The 19087-nt window shown below is 37.9% G+C and overlaps 1 protein-coding gene across 1 annotated transcript in view; it reads left to right on the forward strand.

Annotated features, from left to right (window-relative positions):
• CPNE8 (copine 8) overlaps positions 1–19087 on the forward strand; it is a 193277-nt gene that overhangs the window by 72037 nt on the left and 102153 nt on the right. The window contains exon 7 of the mRNA XM_081083691.1: positions 14380–14443. Coding sequence (XP_080939817.1) covers positions 14380–14443 — 64 coding nt within the window. The remainder of the gene's footprint in view (positions 1–14379; positions 14444–19087) is intronic.

Below are 19087 nucleotides of genomic sequence, written 5' to 3' on the forward strand. Positions count from 1 at the left end.
AGACAATGAAATGTTAACTCTCATTTTTATTTTTGCAGTTTGGAATTGATAAATACATGCTTGTGCACAAAATGTGGGCTTTAAAATCTTATTTATGAGTTTTACTTCAAAAAATAATTTTGACATGTTCATAAAGGATAAGTTATATTTCAGCTGTCATATGCCTTGCTACAAAATGTTCACAAAATGAAATGAACACATTTAAACAAGGAGATATGTTGTTTTCCTTTTGGTGTACTATTGTCTTAGATTTCATACTTTTTCTTATTTAGAGAGTATTTTATTAGTTTCTGTTATCAAACACATGTAGATTAAAACCTTACATATTTAATACAATGGAAACATTGTTGAATGTTTCTAGACCGATATGGCTGTTAATTTCTGTACAATGCCAACCCAACTCAGTACAAATGGGAGAGTTTTTTTGAAGTTGACAGCACAGCTTCCAAAAATTCAAAAAAAATGTATTTTTATATATTTATATAAAAAGACCAATAGCAGTGTGGTATGCATCAATAGCAGCAAGATCTTTTCCAAGTTCTGCAGTCATGTGAGCAAAATTATAGAGATATCTAGCACAAACCATTGAAAAAAAAAAAAGATTAAAAGGTCCAGGAAACAGCAAAGTTCTGTTACTGTTGTAATACCTGGCACCATTTTTTTTTTTTTTCATTAGCTTCTTTGTCATCATCTGGAAAGAAAACATTCTAGAATAACAGCATCAAAACCAGCTCTGATAAAGCATGGTCACTACTATTGTATCATAAAGCAGGTAGAAGATATTTTACATTCACAGAGGTATGATATAGTACTGCCCTCCATCTATGATGCTAGTGATACAATTTTAAAGGCACTGTTTGAGACTTGATTCTGTTTCCCCAGCAGAGGGCCTCAAGAGAGGAATGACAACTTTTTGAAAGACATTTTACTCCTGGGGGCAGGACTATATGTAGCACCACCTTTTATACCATATGTTTAATAAATACATTTTTGGTGATTGAGGTGTTAATAACTTTTATTACAAAATTGGTTTGTAAAGGAGGAGATAGGTGTAAATGTTAGAGAAGGTGATTGCTGTGGGTTACATCTTCTACCTTCACCTTCAATTACTGGAATCATGCTTTATTTTTTTTATTAGTTGAATGGGATAATCCTATTTTCTCTAGTTCCAAAAATGCGGAAAACAAACTCCTGACATTTTTTCCTTATTCTTTCCTTCCCCTGTCCTCCTTCTTCTCCTCTTGCTAATTTCAATTATTTGGATGCACCTAATTGTTTATAAAAGATCAAAAGATCTGGGAAGAATACTAAGGCATATGCAGAGCTAAATGCAATGTCTAAAGGTTTGGGGAATTTTGAATCTATATCTTCACCAGTCTTTTAAGAATCTTAACCTTACAAAATAAATGTCAAAACTCCACATATCTATTCACCTTTGACATCAAACACTATGGCTGAGGCATCATTTTTACATTCCCTGCATAAAATTCAATACTTAATGTGTTCAGTGCTCTGCAAGAACTTCTTTTTTTTTTTTTTTTTTTAATATATTTTATTGATTTTTCACAGAGAAGAAGGGAGAGAGATAGAGAGAGTTAGAAACATCGATGAGAGAGAAACATCCATCAGCTGCCTCCTGCACATCTCCCACTGGGGACGTGCCCGCAACCCAGGTACATGCCCTTGACCGGAATCGAACCTGGGACCTTTCAGTCCGCAGGCCGACGCTCTATCCACTGAGCCAAACCGGTTTTGGCTGCAAGAACTTCTTAAGATAATAAGAGGTCTATGAATTCTAGCTTCCTTTATTTAATTTGATTTTCTTAGAAAATTACTATAAAATGTTGGTTTGGAAACATTTGGCTATGAACTACCTTTTAAACATTCTTTTCAAGTGTAACTTGTTTTCACATATAATTATAGGATGTGGAAGCTCATTTAAATATATTTTGTTCACTTTAATAGATAAGTAGTACGTTATTTATAAAGCAACTATACATAAATATTTTATTAAGTGCATATCATTATTTAATGAATATAATTATTATTGCATTTTTTAGTCTAGTGCTCAAGTCCATTGAGATTCCTGGAAAATCACAAAATCTATCTTTATTATTTTTTTTCAGGAAAAAAAAATCAATAATATAAACAATGACAAAGATAGTTAAAATATAATTTTTATTTCTGAGCAACAGAGTAGATATTTTTATGGAACTTGCACTCATATTTTGAAATTAATTTTATTAGAGATTTTTATCTGATTTTTTTCTCCATAAAAGGAAATCATAACTTTATTTCAGAAAGCTCTTAAATTACATAGCATTTTTTTCCCCAGTGAAAAATCATTGTTATATTAGTCCTGAAACATGTTAAAAAGTTTAATTATATTGGTTGCAGTATATGGTAAACAGAATATAGAGTTCGTAAAAATAGGTTTAACTTTGGGAGTATGTGAACATTGAGTTAATAAAGATATTGTAATAGTCATAACCTACATGTCTTTTTCCACCCACATATTGTGCAAGATGTGGTCCTTATTCAGCTAATTCAACAATTCCGACTAGATAAGACTAAGGAAAACAAATTCATGCTACTTAGATACCTAGAGTAGTGATTGGCAGAATATGCAAATGTGGGGAGTATTTGCTGGCATTTGAGTTGCCAGCATTTTACATAACTGGAAGAGATGAGATGTCCTTTAGATTTTTCCTAGCTCCTGTTGAGGACGGTGTAGCATAAATGAGGTAAAGCTTTAGAACCCTGTTCAGATAAAATGAAGGTATTGTAACTGCACACTTCATGTCATCTGAGGGTATTTTGTAATTTAGGAAAATGTTGATACTATATCTATCTTATTGAAAAAATTCTAATTAATTCAATTTTTTAAAACTATGTGCAACTAATCTTTTATTCAGCCGTTGACCTTATTGGGCAGTCTTCTCAGGCAAATAGACATTATGAAAGGATTTAAAGGTGGGCTTAATGTTTGAGCAGTGGGATATTTTAAAATTTTAGTAAGTATAGCTAGGCAAATATTGGCATTAAATGGGTGACAAAATGACAAAATGTAGGGCTTGCGAGTGGGAAAGAGATTGGCTACAAAAGAATGAAGCAAAGAACAAAACGATAAGAATGGTAGAATGGTGACCTGCTACCTGAGGAAATTACATTAACTGCTTGAGATAAAGAGAATGCGAGAGAAGGAATTCAAATGGAAGATTAACCAAAAATAGGATAGTAAAATTGAATGTCATTAGCCTCCTAACGGAAGGATATCTTGGATTTATTAATTAAAACATAGAGGAATATAGTCACATGCTCTCATCTGAGCAATTACTCCGACTCAGTGGATTGGGGGGAAGGGGAGTATTTTGTAGTCATTCACCCTCTTGCTTGAGAAAATAATGGCTTTTATAAAAAAATTCTAGCTAAGAGAGAAGCATGTGTCTCGAGTAAGGGGAACATGGGGATTGAAGAACCAGGTCCTCTGAACTGAGCATGCTTGCTGTCTTGGGTTCTTGCGAGTTCAAGTGCTTTAAGAGAAGATGTAGCTTCTATTCAAATGGGATTTGACCCCCTTCCTTCAATGTTACTGAAAAGCAATCAAAAGCATTCATACACTTTGTTTTAAAACGCATAGTTAGGGTGAGGAAGAGAGTGAAATGCTGTTTGCATGGAAATTTTCTCTTTCCGTAATGTCAGAGTAGCTCTTCAGAGCCGCTGGTCCACTCCACGGATGTGTGCAGATTCCACCCTCATCCCTGCTTCCCCTGCTCAGGGACATCCTTTCCCATGTGCTTGTTTTTTAAAATCAATCTAATGGGCAGATGGTGGGGAGAGATCGGCAGGGTGGACGATACGGAATATTTCAGTAGAAGAAAGAATACCTTTGGAAGAAAGGAGGGAGCCAGTGAGAAAACTGGAAATAATATAAGGTCAGGGAAGTGTTTTCTTTTCTGATAGGCAGCTTTAGGACAAACACAGTTTCTAAAGCCTTCATGATTTACCATATAGTATATGAAAATAGTGATAGTATATGAAAAAGCATGATAGAAATAGTGAAGTTCATATTAAGGAAATGATATGTATTTTACATGTATCTCTTACATCTCTAGCTCATAGTCCCTTTTGCCTCCCCCTGTTCCTCTCTTCCCCTGTGAACCTGCCCTGGCCAGGACTTAGCCATGTAAAGATAACATTGTAGGGTGGTCACTAAACATCCTACCAGTTTTTGTGGTCGGTTCCTCCTGGCTGGAGGTAGAAATAGAGTCTGTACACTCTCCCGTTGCAGCCGTGACTTTTGTCAGTCTTGTTAAGAGTTAGGGGATTGTCCCCTGTGGATGAGTATAGGCTTCTGAATGCAGCACCAGACACCTCCTGAGGCAGATAATCCACCTGCAGTTCACAAAATGGACTCATCTTGTGTCCCGGATGTTATTTTTCTTAAATGGCATCATCAAAGGAACTTAGTGCAAATTATTTACTAATTTGTTTTAGATTAGAGATTTATTTTCCAATTAGTTTCCCCTTTGTATTCTAAATTATTCATAATATTCCATTGTTTTTTTCCCTTTAAATGGCCCAGTTTAAATTATTTTCTGTTCAGGTATTCAGAATAATTTCTTCTAGCTTCCTAATTGCAATTGTCTTATAATATCTCTTCAGAAGTAGACTTCTTAAAATGATGATAACTAGAAAATTTGAAGATGCAAAGCAGGCGTAGTAGAGCTTTAAGTTATTTATTATTAATCAGGTCTTTGAGAACTAAGTTATGTTTATTACAAAGGAAAAATAGTTTCTTGTACATAGCCATATGCCCTATTAAATAATCCGCATTTGAATTTAAACTCATCTTTTTATTTTCTGTTTTTCAGTTATTGTTGTCATTTTAAAATATTTTTCTCATTTTTTATGACAATAAAAGTTATTTTTTAGCCCTTACCGGTTTGGCTCAGTGGATAGAGCATCGGCCTGAGGACTGAAGAGTCCCAGGTTCGAGTCCGGTCAAGGGCATGTACCTTGGTTGCAGGCACATCCCCAATAGGAGGTGTGTAGGAGGCAGCTGATCGATGTTTCTCTCTCATCGATGTTTCTAACTCTCTATCCCTCTCCCTTCCTCTCTGTAAAAAATCAATACAATATGTATTTTTAAAAAAGTTATTTTTTAGTATCTTGTAGAAACTTAGGTGAACTATTTTGAAATTGATGTTTAGCTATTTTTAATTTACTTTTTAATAGCAACTCAGGATTTTTACAATTTCCAACAGTCTGTTCCCTTGGATTCAAGTTTTTAGCAAACTCATTTCTCATATCTTAATTCTGTCCTACACTTTGTTTTCCCCTCCCCCTCCGAAAATGAGTCTTGTGCTACTTAATTTGTCTGCAACATTTACTGTGACTTCCTATGACTCATCAGCTCTTCTCTTTTAGATCATCCCATTATGATCTGGCATTATACCCACTCGGCAGTGGCAGTGTGTCTGTTCATGCTGTGAGATTGTATCTAATTTTCTGCGTGATGCTGTCAGTCATACGTCTTCTATCTTTAGGGACCTCAGTGGTGGATTCAGAAAGTCTTCCAGAATGCTAGGATCAGTACCAGTTTAAGAAAGATTGCCATTTTCTACTCTGGGAGGCAAGCATTTATTACATTCATCAAATAACAGACCTGTTTGTTCCTGTTACTCTGATCCAGGCTTGACTGACTGGTTCTGTATGAGAGCATGGGGCAAGGAGGCAGGGACTGGTGTGATGAGAAAGGCGATTCTTGCTCTGGGGAGGAGCTGGAACTCCAAGGGTGACTGAACTAGCAGAGGTTTTGGCATAGGGAGCAGGTTGTGTTCTTTGGAGGCTGGCTGTTGTAGCATTTGATCTTGGCGATTAGTGGAAGGTAGAAAATAAGAGAGGGATCCAAGAGGGATTAGTAAGTGTCCTGAAAAGTGTTGAAGACTACAGGGATAGGGACTTGGAGGCAGGTGATAATTGGAAGACCAGCTTGCAGTGGTCTAATGGACACAGAATCCCAGCTCTGACATAGGACTCAAGAATGAAGTCCTGTGGGTGCTGAAGTTCAATGAGAATTATGGGGAGGGGAAGAAAAACAGAAGGGAAGCTTGGGAATAAGGCAGAAGACATGACATTAAAGCACAAGAATAGGGCTTGAGGGCAACTTGAGCCTGAGCCTTAAAGGGTTGGTTTAAAAATCTGACTCAAATGTGGCCTTATTCTGAGAGCTGTGCTGTGGCCCTCGTGCTTGTAGAGATCAATAGTCAGTGTGAGAAGGAAGAGGAGGAGGAAGGACAGGAGAATGGTTAGTCTTGAAGGTGAGAAACAGACAAATTTACAATGAAGCAGTACATGTCTTTACTGTGCAATCTTTGTATGTGAACATACCGTGAACTTTGGGGGAATAGTTGACCTTCAAAGTCATCGTTATTAACTTCCCTGAAAATTAGACTGCTACTGATATTCTCTGGTTTATTTTACTGGGCAGAGAATATTGGGCTGTGAATGAGATAAGGTTTTTAGTCCTATTTGATATTTTTTCCATTGAGTTGTAGGGGTTCTTTATATATAGTAATTTATATCAGAAATCCTGAATATTAAGCCTTTATCAGGCATATGATTGCATATACATCCTCCCATTGTCTTTTCACTCTGTTTACGTGTTCTATGAGGTACAAATGTTTTAAAGTTTGATGTCCCAGTCATCTATTTTTCTGTTCTTTTGATGTCATATTCAAGAAATCAGTCAAGACCAATGTCATGAATATTCTCACTGTGTTTTCTTTTAAAAGTTTATAGTTTTAGGTCTTACGTTTAAGTTGATTTTTATATATAGTATAAAACAAAGGTCCACTTTTATTCTTTTTATGTAGATATGCAGTTTCCTCACACCAGTTGTTGAAGAGATGGTATTTTCCTCATTGAATGGTTTTGGAATTTTTGTTCATTTGACCATACATGTGAGGGTTTATTCCTGGGTACTCTATTTTATTTCATAGGTCTAGTTGACTGTCCTTATGCCAGCACCCACACTATTTTAATTACTGTAGCTCCTTTATAATATGTTTTGAAATCAGGGAGTATGAGTCCTTCAACTTGGTTCTTTTTCAAAATCGTTTTGTCAATTTGGAGTCCCTTGAGATTTCATAAAATTTCATGATGACTTTTTCTTATTTATTTATTTATTTATTTTGTCTAAAGTTTTATATACACTGAGTGGCCATTTTGCTTATAAATTTTTTACATACAAAATACTAAGGTAGTATAATGTTTCAGGTATTACTTTTATTATTTTTAAACAATGAGTTTTTAAAAATGTTTTAAAAATTGACATTTGTCATTAGTGTCTAACCAAAATTTCTTGACCAATAAATGTGATATATTTTAGTAAATTTTCTATGACATAATATTTGGTCCATTTTACAAATGTTCCATAAGTTAAAGCAAATTTGAATTATAGGTAGAAATCCCTGAGATGAAAAGATTCTTTGAGTGGTTGGTAGGCTGCCTATTTCAGGTGAGGTCAGGGAGAAATGAAACATTTGTGGTGGATTTAGGGAATGAAAAGTGTGGCTCTATTGAAAGTGTTGGGAAAGATGAAACCAGAAACTTAACAGTGGCTGGATTTTATGAAGGTGATTATGTCCTAATGAGTAAGTTTAAAATTACCTAGGATGTATGTAGAGCCACTGGAAGATGGAAGGCTTCATGATTAGCATTAATGAGCAGATCAATCTGGCATCATGGAGAGGATAAATTAAAGGAGTACCAGCCTGAGACCAGATAGGAGCAAGAAAAGTCCAGTAACCCAAGCAAAAGTGTAAAGGTATGAACTAAGAGTGGTAGCGGTAATGGAGAAGTAGTATGAGTTATCGAAAAATGTTACAGTTAGGAAAAAACCCAACTGTAACAATCAACAAAAAGCAAAACAAACCACATCAAACAAAAAACAAGCCACCCAGTCTCTCAAAAGGCCTTTTATTCTTCGTGCGCTTAATTTTGGAAAGAATTACTCATCTCTAATAATTCTCTTGAGATAAACCTTTAACTGTTTTGAGCTTGAGTTCTATTATTTTTCATATATGCCACAAAATATCACAGTAAAAACAAGTCTGGGAAACTTTTCAAAACATCGTTTTGGGATAACTTTCTACTTTGATATAATTTCAATTGTATAGAAAATTTACTAGAGTTGTACCAGAAACTTCTGTATGATCTTTACCCAGAATGTTTACTTTGAACAGATGTTAACTTTGTTTTATGGGCTTTATCATTTTCTCCCCCACCTCCATCCCTCACCTCTTCCTCTCTAATATTTTAGATTTTGTTGATTTTTCTGAACCATCTGAGAGTAAGTTGGAGACATTGTGCCCCATTTCCTCTAAATGCCCGAGTGTATATTTCCTATAAGGATGCTCTCTTACATAGCCATAAACATGATGATCAAAACAAGGGAACTTCGCAGTGATACAATTATATTATCTAATCCACACTCCATATTCAAATTTCAACAGTGGTTCCATTAATGTCCTAAAGCTATTCCCCCCCTCCCCCAATCTAAAGTTTAATCAAGAATCACACATTGAATTTAGTTGTCCTGATTTTAGTCTCTTTTAAACTGGAATACTTCTTGAGCCTGTCATTGTCTTTTCTTGCTTTACAATGTTTTAAATATAGACTTTATATTTTAGAATTGCTTTAGATTTACATAAAAGTTACAAAGATAGTGCAGGGAGTTCCTGTATATTCCTCATCCAGTTTCCACTAACATTAATATCTTACATTACTCTAGTACATTTGTCACAACTAGGAAACAAACATTGATACATTAGAATTAACTAAGCTCCAGACTTCATTTAAATTTCACTTGTATTTCCATGAATGTCCTTCTTCTGTTTCAGAATTCAGCTCAGGATATCACATTGCATTTAGTCATCTTGTCTCCCAGTATCTTCTGTTTTTTGACAATTTCTCCAACTTTCCTTGTTTTTGATGACCTTGCCAGGTTTAAGAAGTACTAGTCAGATATTCTGAGATTGTCCCCCAATTTGGGATTGTCAGGTGTTTTTCCCATGGTTAGATGGGGGTTATGGGTTTGGAGGGGAAGGAGACAAAGGTGAAGTGCCTTCTTATTGCATCGTATCGGGGTACATGACATAAACATGACTTACCACTGGTGGTAGTAGCCTGGATCACTGGCCAAGGTAGTTTGCCAGGTTACTAGTGAAATTGCTCCACATAATGGCATACTTTTTGTTGTGTAGTACAATCAGTTCTTTCTGTATATATTTTGGAGCTATAACTATAGATGCATTCAGTATTGATATCATATCTCCCTAATTAATTGAATCTTTGTTATGACACAGTAACTATTTCTAGAAATATTTAAATTTAAAATCTATAGGTTTGCTATTAATGTATATACACTGGTTTTCATTAAGGTTAGATTTCTCGCCCTGAGTATATCCATTCTTTCCTTTTGAATTTTCTGAAGCCTTAAATTTTGATATCTATTGTAAATTACTAATGGATAAATTTTATTATTATTTTTACATAGTGTGACAATTTTTGTTTCTATTTTTTATTAAAAAATTTTTTTTATTGATTTTAGAGAGGAAAGGAGAGGAAGAGAGAGAGAAACATCAGTGATGAGAGAAAATCATTGATCGGCTGCCTCCTGCACACCTCATAATAGGGGTTGAGCCCATAACCCTGGGCATGTGCCCTAACTGGAAATCAAGCTATGACCTCCTGCTTCATGGGTTGATGCTCAACCACTGAACCACACCAGCTGGGCTCTCCAAATATTCTTGATTATTTTTATTGGCTTTTGCTAGTTACCCAGCTTTCCATTTTTCTCTTTAAGTTTTAGTTATATCATACATATTTACATTTTATATACTGTGCATAATATTTCTGAAACTGGACACAATGTGTTGGAGGCCGCCTGTCACTACTTGAGCCAAATTAAGCAGAGACAGGGTTGAATCCTATCTGAGCATTTATTCCAATAATTCCGGCAGCATAGGGAGAGCAGTCGGTCACCTTGGAAAATTCTACTCTGACCCCCCACTTGCCAGTTGGATGATTGTATACACACGAGGGAAAAGTTAGCTATGAGCAACTGTGAGCTGCAAGTGTAACATGGAAAAGGGGAGGGTCGGGTCTCAGGAGCTCAAAGTTTGGGAACAAGGTGGCTAATCTTATATGATGTTACTAACAGCTCAGCCTGTTCCTGGGACCAGGGAATAGCCAGCATCCCTGAGAAAAACTCCTGGAGGGGGTCAGGGTCCGGGCACAGCAACCAAATCAAAGTGTGTCCTGTCCTTGGTCTGTTCTCAAAATGTATTTCTTTTCTGAGTAATTGACTCATCGAGACATCTTATCTTTTTACAGCCTTGTTTCATCCTGCAGTTTCCCAGGGTCTGTAAGAAAACCTCTTATCTATAATTAGTAAGGTGAATAATTATTAAACAACTGTGGCTCTACTCTTATTACATGCCCTTCCCCACTATCATTTCCACTATTCTATGTCCATGTTGGATTCTGCAGTCGGTTGTTTCTGGAGACTCTAACACATGGTACACTTTTCCTTCAGTGTTTTGTAAATATATATTTAATACTTAATGTGAGATTATTTTCAGATGTAGTTTCAAGGCAAACTCTTTCAGAGAGGTTTTGCATTTACCAGGCACTTATGATCACTTGCATTTGCTGAATTTTTGGTTAGAAGCTTTTATGACCACCCAGGTAGTAGAAATTAAGGCAGCAAGCCTGGGTAAGGTCTGAATTACTAAGAGACATATTTTTCTCTTTTATTCATCACCAAGTTTTCAGGCAGGGATTTATTTTGTACATACCTCCAAAGGGGATGTTTATATCTAATAAATGCTACAATCAACCAGAAATGTAGTCATTGTGAGTGAAGCTTTATGCTGTGAGCTGGCCATTTATTGAATTTCTCATCTTGTGAGTCTCCCTCCCCGCCCCCCCCCCTTTTTTTTGGTCTTTTATCTTTATGCCCTAAGCAGCCATTAAAAACAAGCCCAAGATCAAACTCACCAGGGTTTGCCTCTGCTTGTTTCTACTTCTGATTGGTTCTTACTTTCTTGCCTGGTTATCAGAGCCATGAGAAAAATTTTTGCAAATTGTAATCAGCATTTCAAAGTATTTTCAGGTGGTTGGTTGTTCAGTTAAGGTGTTTAGTTTGCCATAATGCCGAAAGTATACATTTTGTGATTTCCACACAGAAAGAAGAAAAAGAAGGTACAGTTGGATTAGAAAAATTAACTGAGAAATGCTGCTTGTAATATTGTAAGAAAAAAAACATACAAGGATAAATTAATTGATCTCTTAGTCATAAAGACCTGGAGAAAATGGAAGATCCTGACATTTACAATTTCCCGAATGGGGAGTAAAGAGATAGAGGAAACGAGATTTTGTGATAGGTAGTTTCCTGCACAATCTGGCATTTTTAGCTCAAGATGGAGTGGTGCTCTCCAGAAGAAATTTTAGAATAGAAAGATAGAAAGGGTAGAACAGTTTTAGAGTGAGTATAATTTCATTGATATATTCACAATTGAGAATACTTTAACTTTCCATTCTTCCACCTTGTCCCCAGTCGAGATATTAACACTCTAATCCCTGTATACGTGGAAATTAAGGGGCATGTATTTGTTGCATACCTGCTGGTACAAATAAAACTATCAGGGATGAATAATATATTTGAGAACAGAAACATCCATTGGGCTTTAATTTCACAATTTAGTTTCCAGGACAAACAGAAGAGTTGAACTATGATTTGTGAGAAAAGAAGCATGAAATATACTGTTAGAACAAACATTGCCCTTTGGAAAATTCTCCTTGACTTCTCCCTTGTGTAAAGCAGGAAACCATGCACACACCTTGCATTTTCCTATTGAACTTTTCTCATAGTGTCAGCCAGAAGCTATGTGAACATAAATATACCAGAGACACATCAAAGGAAAATTGAATGGCAGTTGCAATTTGCTTAATTCTGCTTATGTTACACATTTTTCTTATATGTATGACCAATTGCTATGTATAGATATTTAACTCTCTTGGTTTACAAGAGGTTTGTTCTCATGAGTTTTGCTCTTATACAGCTTATAATCAACTTGAGAAAACAAGGGGAAAGAATATATGATTCTAACAATTTAGGAAAGATTAAATGCTTAGCCTCTAAGTGCAGTGGGAGTGCAGAGAACGCCGAGCTTTGTGTGAAATTGACTGGGATAAGGTTTCATAGAACAACTGGAGTTTCATATAAAGATATGGAAAATTTGAGGCAGGGTAGGGAATAGTTAAACACCCTACGGTATATCAGGGCGTGGGAATGGCAGAAAGACATAAGTGCAAATAAGTTACCATGTTGATGAAAGGAGAAAGAAATATGAAACCAAGATTAGGATAGGTTTTAATTACATAATAGAAATATTAGTAACCACAGGAGAAAGTTTTGTTATAGATTTATACCATATACTAGAGGCCCGGTGCACAAAAATTTGTGCACTCGGGGGCAGGGGAGGGGGGTCCCTCAGCCCGGCCTGTGCCCTCTCGCAGTCTGGGACCCCTTGGACCTGCTGGCTTAGGCCTGCTCCCGGGTGGCAGAGGGCAGGCCCAATCCCTAGGTGCAGCCCCTGGTCGGGCTCAGAAAAGGGCCAATTGGGGAGTTGGGGCACCGCCCCCTGTCATGCACAGAGCAGGGCGATCGGGAGGTTGTGATGCCACCCTCAGTCACGCTCAGGGTAGGGCCGATTGGGGGGTTGGTGCACAGCCCCCTGTCACACTCAAGGCAGGGTCGATAGGGAGGTTGCGGCGCCACCCCCTGTCACGCACAGAGCAGGGCCAATCAGGGGGTTGGGGCACTGCCCCCTGTCACGCACAGAGCAGGGCCCATCAGGGGGGTGGGGCTCTGTACCCTGTCAAGCACAGAGCAGGGCCAATCAGGGGGTTGGGGCGCTGCCCCCTGTCATGCACAGAGCAGGGCCCATCAGGGGGTTGGGGCACCGCCCTCTATCACCCACAGAGCAGGGCTGATCAGGGCGTTGGGGCACCACCATTCTCACACTCAGGGCAGGGCCAATGGGGAGGTTATGGCTCTACCCCGTCACACACAGAGCAGGGTCCGTGGGGGGTGGGATTGGGGCACCGCACCCTGTCACACACAGAGCAGGGCCGATCAGGGGGTTGGGGTGCCACACCTGCCATACACAGAGCCGCAGGGCGATCAGGGGGTTGGGGAGTTCCCCCCTATCAGGCACAGAGCAGGGCTGATCAGGGGTTGGGGCACCTTCCCTTGTCACGAACAGAGCAGGGCCGATAGGGAGGTTGTGGCCCCACCCCCTGTCACACACAGAGCCACAGGGCGATCAGGAGGTTTGGGTGCTGCCCCCTGTCACGCTGATCCCGGTGCCGGGAGACCTTGCGGCTCCACTGATCCCGGTGCTGGGAGGCATATTACCCTTTTACTATATAGGGTAGAGGCCTGGAGCATGGGTGGGGCTGGCTGGTTTGCCCTGAAGGGTGTCCTGGATCAGGGTGGGGGTCCCCACTGGGGTGCCTGGCCAGCCTGGGTGAGGGGATGATGGCTGTTTGCAGCTGGTCACACTCCCTTCAGGGTGGGAGTCACCACTGGGGTGCCTGGCCAGGCTGGGTGAGGGGCTGAGGGCTGTTTTCAGGTTGGGGGTAACTAAAGCTCCCAACCGCTCCTTTTTGTCTTTTTATTCTGGACCAGCTTTAGCTTTGAGGCTTGGCTCCAGCTCTTAGGCCTCCGCTGCTGAAAGTAGGTTTCTGGCTTTTGCTTACAATGTTGTGATCCGGCTGGCTGAAGCCCGGTGACTAAAGCAGGTTTCTGGGGTTTTGTTTAGCTTCTATATTTGTTACATAGTTGCTTAGAGTTGCAGCTCAGAGGCCTGCAGCGGCAAGCGGGGAATGTTGGAGTCCTCCGTCACTGAAGCAAGCAAGCCTCACGTTAGTTTCAAGCTGCCTGGCTGCCGGCCACCATCTTGGCTGGCAGTTAATTTGCATATTGCCCTGATTAGCCAATGGGAAGGGTAGCGGTCATACGCCAATTACCATGTTTCTCTTTTATTAGATAGGATATGCTAGATAATATGAAGCTACTGAAGATTCTTGTGCAGAGAGCTGACATGTTGAATGTGATCAAAGTTTAGCTTCATCAGGGTGTGTGGAAATATAGGATAAACTCAATGCTGGAACTGGGAATATATTTTGTTAGGAAAGAGCCCACCTATTAGTAATACTATCTTTATTTGGTTGTACAAATATTAAATATATAGTATTGTAAATATAAAATATTAATGTATATACATATATTTTTTGCTGTTTTAGAGGAATTCCAGGGAAGAAATGTGGCACTATCATACTTACAGCAGAGGAACTAAACTGTTGCAGGGTAAGTCAATTTCTTTGGTTTAAATTGTGTTACCAACACTAACTTTAAATAATATTTCTGAAAATCTACACAAATGATTAACTTGAGTAATTGTAGCAAATTTAATTGAAAGTATGTGTTAAATTAATTTATAACTCATTAAATATCACTTTAGATACTTAGTACTTTAACCAGAGAGACTATATTCTGTAGTCCCAAGAGAATAATCAGTTAGTTTAATGATCTTTTTATAGAATAGAAAATTTCCAAATAAAACCTAATGTCATTATCATTTGGGAGAGGCATTAATATAAGGAGTTGTCAGTTGTACCAATCAGTTTAATTCTTGCAAAAATTTTGAAGATTTATGTGTGACTTTGAAGGAATATTTCTAGTCATTTGACCTTGTCCCTTTTGCATGACATACCCATGTTTCCCTATTTCTAATTGAATTAATTCAGAATATATACAGTCCCATCTTTTGTTAGCTTGGTAAGTCCACATTTGAAAGAAGGACCAACTACCACTGCAACTAGAAACAAGTGCATAGTCAGTATTTTTAGAAAGCTGCTATTTTTAGTCGTGATTTGCTGATACAGCCATTGACTCATGTTCAGTGAGTTCATTGTTGTCAAGATGAGCTGAGAGCTGGAAGTAATGAGGGTTCTGAATCAGAAGTCAGTGCTGTCTGTTCTGAGTGGCCCAAAGGGTCCCTGGGAATTGTTATTTTGGAGGAAAAGAAATTACGTTTCAGTACTCTTTATTTACAATGTTTGCTTCATGATTTTATGAACAGCTCCCCCAAAGTACCAAAACTTAATACTTTGACATTGGCTGTAGTTTTTATACAGAGAGTTATTAATTAGTACCTGAGTTTTTCACTTTAATTCCCAGAGGTTTTATTTATTTATTTATTTATTTATTTATTTATTTTTTTAAGATAATCACTATGGCTTTATATACATAAGTATGTATATATATATATAAAGGCAATATGGTCAGAAAAACATCATATTACTTGCTGCAACTGCTGAAACGAGCATTTCAATTAACTATGCACCTTTGTGACTCTGGGGGCTGGGATAGTGGAATAACAAAAGGAACATATGATAAGAGGCTTGTGGAGATAATTAAACAAGAATATTAGAATTTAAGCAGTTAGAAATGCATTCAAAGCGAAGGCCTTCCTATTCTTTTTCCTTATTCTTTGTCTTTATTCCCTGGGCAGGTCACAGCCACCTCAGTCTCAGTTCTCTCATGCGTAAAATGCCAGAAAACTACTTACAGTATAATGCTGTAAAAGACCATCTGACTGAACCGGGTTTGGTTTTGCTAGTAATTTGTACTTTGGCTTATTAAGTCACTTGATTGCTCTGAATTTCACTTTTCATATTTACAAGGGGTGATGGGGGCGGGGGAGGGAGCCAAATATTTGAACAGGTAACTAGAATATTTTTAAAAATTTTCCCATCTCTGAAAATTGACTACTATATCATTAAATCTGAAGATATAATGTATATGAAAGCATTTTATGTATACTAAAATACTTTACAAAAATACTGCAGTTATTTAAATACAGGAATAATACCCACCACCATCCTATTTTTCAGTTAAACTGGCACAATGATTTCTTTTAATGATATCATCTAATCATCTATTACACTTCTTGTTTCTGAATTTCTTTGTGTATGATGATAATGAGTTTTGTATAATGATGGAGGAAAGAGGAAAAAGAAGTTCCAAGTCAATAAGATACTTCTTCTTTACAGTGACATTAACATGCTGTTTTGTCAAAATCTGGTATTAAGGTGATTTTGTATAAATATGCTAGTGAACACATTATTATTCATCTATTTCAAAAGAAAATCAAGATACTGAGGCATATATTGCGTATGGCCAGGCTGCATCTTATGGCCAGGATGTCATGAGTGGTACAGTGGTTGATCGTTGACCTAGGAACCAGGAGGTCATGGTTCGATTCCCAGTCAGGGCACACACGTGCCTGGGTTGTGGGCTCGATCCCCAGAGTGGAACCTGCAGTAGGCAGCTGATCAGTGATTCTCTCTCATCATTGATGTTTCTATCTCTCTCTCCCTCTCCCTTCCTTTCTGAAATCAACCTGAGCCTGTGCCCTTGACTGGAATCAAACCCAGGACCCTTCAGTCCACAGGCCAACACTTTATCCACTGAGCCAAACCAGCTAGGGCAAACTGCTGATATTCTTAGGACCTCCCCCCAGATGGCTCCTCTGCAGGGAAAACAAAAGCATCATTTGAGTGATGTGTAAACCATAGCTTACAAGTAACTTGAAATTATCCGCAAAGAATATTTGTTATTCTGATTGAATGGTTCAGCAATATTGTACAAACGTGCTAGTCTCAGAAATGGAAGCTTGGAATACAATGGTGAGAAAAACACAACCAACCACCTTGGGCCTTGTTTTTAATGAACACGGCTTGTGGGAAATGCAGATGACTGTGCAGGTAAATATGTCATGATGTTTACTAAGTGATCAAATATATTATGGGAAAGACAGTGGAAAATCTAACGTATAAGAGGGAGGATGTCATGTGGGCCTCTGTGAACAAAGGACATGCAAGCTAAGCCCTGAGGAATGGTTTGCCTGCCGCAGGGCAGTAGGAATTCCTGCAGTGTGCACATCTCGTGTAAGGTCCTGAGGAGGAAGAGGAGTGTGTCCGGTGTTTGGTGACAAGGGCCTAGGAGTGGGGGACGATTGAGGTAACACTTTGTCAGATGAAGGTGGAAAAGGCAGCTCAGAGCCCATTTGGTGTTCAGCTTCATTCATTCATTCATTCAGTCATTCATTCAGTTAGTTAATTCTCACCTGAGGATATTTTTTCCATTGATTTTTAGAGAGCGGAAGGGAGGAGGAGAGACAGAGAAACATAGATGTGAGAGAGACACATAGATTGGTTGCCTCCTGCATGATCCCCAACCCGGGCTGGGGATGGGGCCTGCAACCAAGGTATGTGCCCTTGACCTGACTTGATCCCAAGACCCTTCAGTTGGCAGGCCTATAGTCCAACTACTGAGCCAAACTGCCTAGGGCTGGTGTTCAGCTTTGTAGACCATTTTAAGAGTCTGTTTATCTGAAATACAGGAGAAAGCCTTGGAGCATTTTTGTTATGTACAGAAGTATTTCTTTCACATTTTAAGAACATGTCTGCTAAATGGAGAATGGATTGGATAGGTACAAGAGAGGAAGAGGGAGAAAGGAATCAATGCCACACAGTACAAGTGCAGGTGAGAGAGGAGGTGGGCTTGGGCTAGAGTGGTGCCAGTAGCTGAAGTGAAAATTTGAGGAAAGTTTTAGACTCAGAACGTTACAACTTGGTGAAGAAATGTGTAAAGGGTAAGGAAAAGGGAGAAATTGAGAACAACTCTTTGATCACTTGAATGGATGATGAACCACTAATTGAGCTGGGAAAATTATAGGAGAAGCAAGTTAGATTTGAACTTGTTAGAAATGCCTGTGAAATATTCAAGTGGATTTCTTCAATAGGAAGTTTGTTGTACTGATGTGGAGCATTGAAGAAAAGTTTGAAAATTCTCTCAGGTGGTACTAAGCATAAGAGATTAAAAAAGAAACAAACACCTTTGCAATGATGCCTGTATATTTCTGAAAATAAGTAAATGCCTGGATTTTTCCCCTTATAAATTGGATACCTTTTGTGCTTGTTACAGATGAAATCCCCGCTATGTTATTAACCTGAATAATAGCAAAATATATTTTTTCCTAAATTTATATAATTTGATACATTGAAAGAAATCTTTATTTTGAATTGGTTATTCATGTTGTAAGCCTTAAGGAATATAATTTGAAAAATTATAGCTTGGTATTACATTCACCAATGATCATGTGAAAATTTATTTTTAAACAATACTTGATCTGTTTGAAGCTTAATTCACAACCAGTTTGAAAAATACACATTTTATTGATCTATTAATGCCTTTCAAGTATATCAGAATGTTTTTTGGGAGTTTGTGTTTTGATTCAGGTGCTTTGGGAAAATATCTTCAAGGGGCTATTTATTTTTCTGTGACAAGAACAATGTCCTCGTCCCCTGTTATTAGAAAACTACTCTCACCCAAGGGCATGTAATATTTAGGAAGATGCAAGGGCATTCGAAACAAATAACGCAAAACAAAACAAAACAGAAACCCCAGCCCTTTCTTTTCAATTTGACTTTATAGTTTGATCACCCAGGTGATTCTCTCACTACTTCCTTAATGGATAGTATATCCATTTTTAATCTTTAAACCTTAGATTTGAAAAGTGATCATGGCTGAGGAGCTTGAGTTATTAATGATATTCCTATTCTTGCTTGTGTTCCCGTTGTAATTTTCTTTGAAATGAGTATTGTAACTATACCTGCTTAGAAGCATAATGCCTTCTTCAATATGAGTATTCCTCTGGTAGAAGAGATCACATCTATATTCTAAATAACGAAGTAAAATGACACTCTTATCGATACTTTTGAAAATGAGAAATCTAGACCTATAAACTTCTCTGAGTATTGCTTGAGAAATGTTTATTAAGTATATCAATGAATGAATGAAAAACAGAGAGCATCATCTCTGGTATAGTGTTCTGGAATTACTGAAAGGAACTAAGGAGAATTTAGGTAGACGCTTAATCAGTAT

This window comes from Myotis nattereri (genome assembly GCF_964212035.1).
Source record: "Myotis nattereri genome assembly, chromosome: 2".
Lineage (NCBI taxonomy): Eukaryota > Metazoa > Chordata > Mammalia > Chiroptera > Vespertilionidae > Myotis > Myotis nattereri.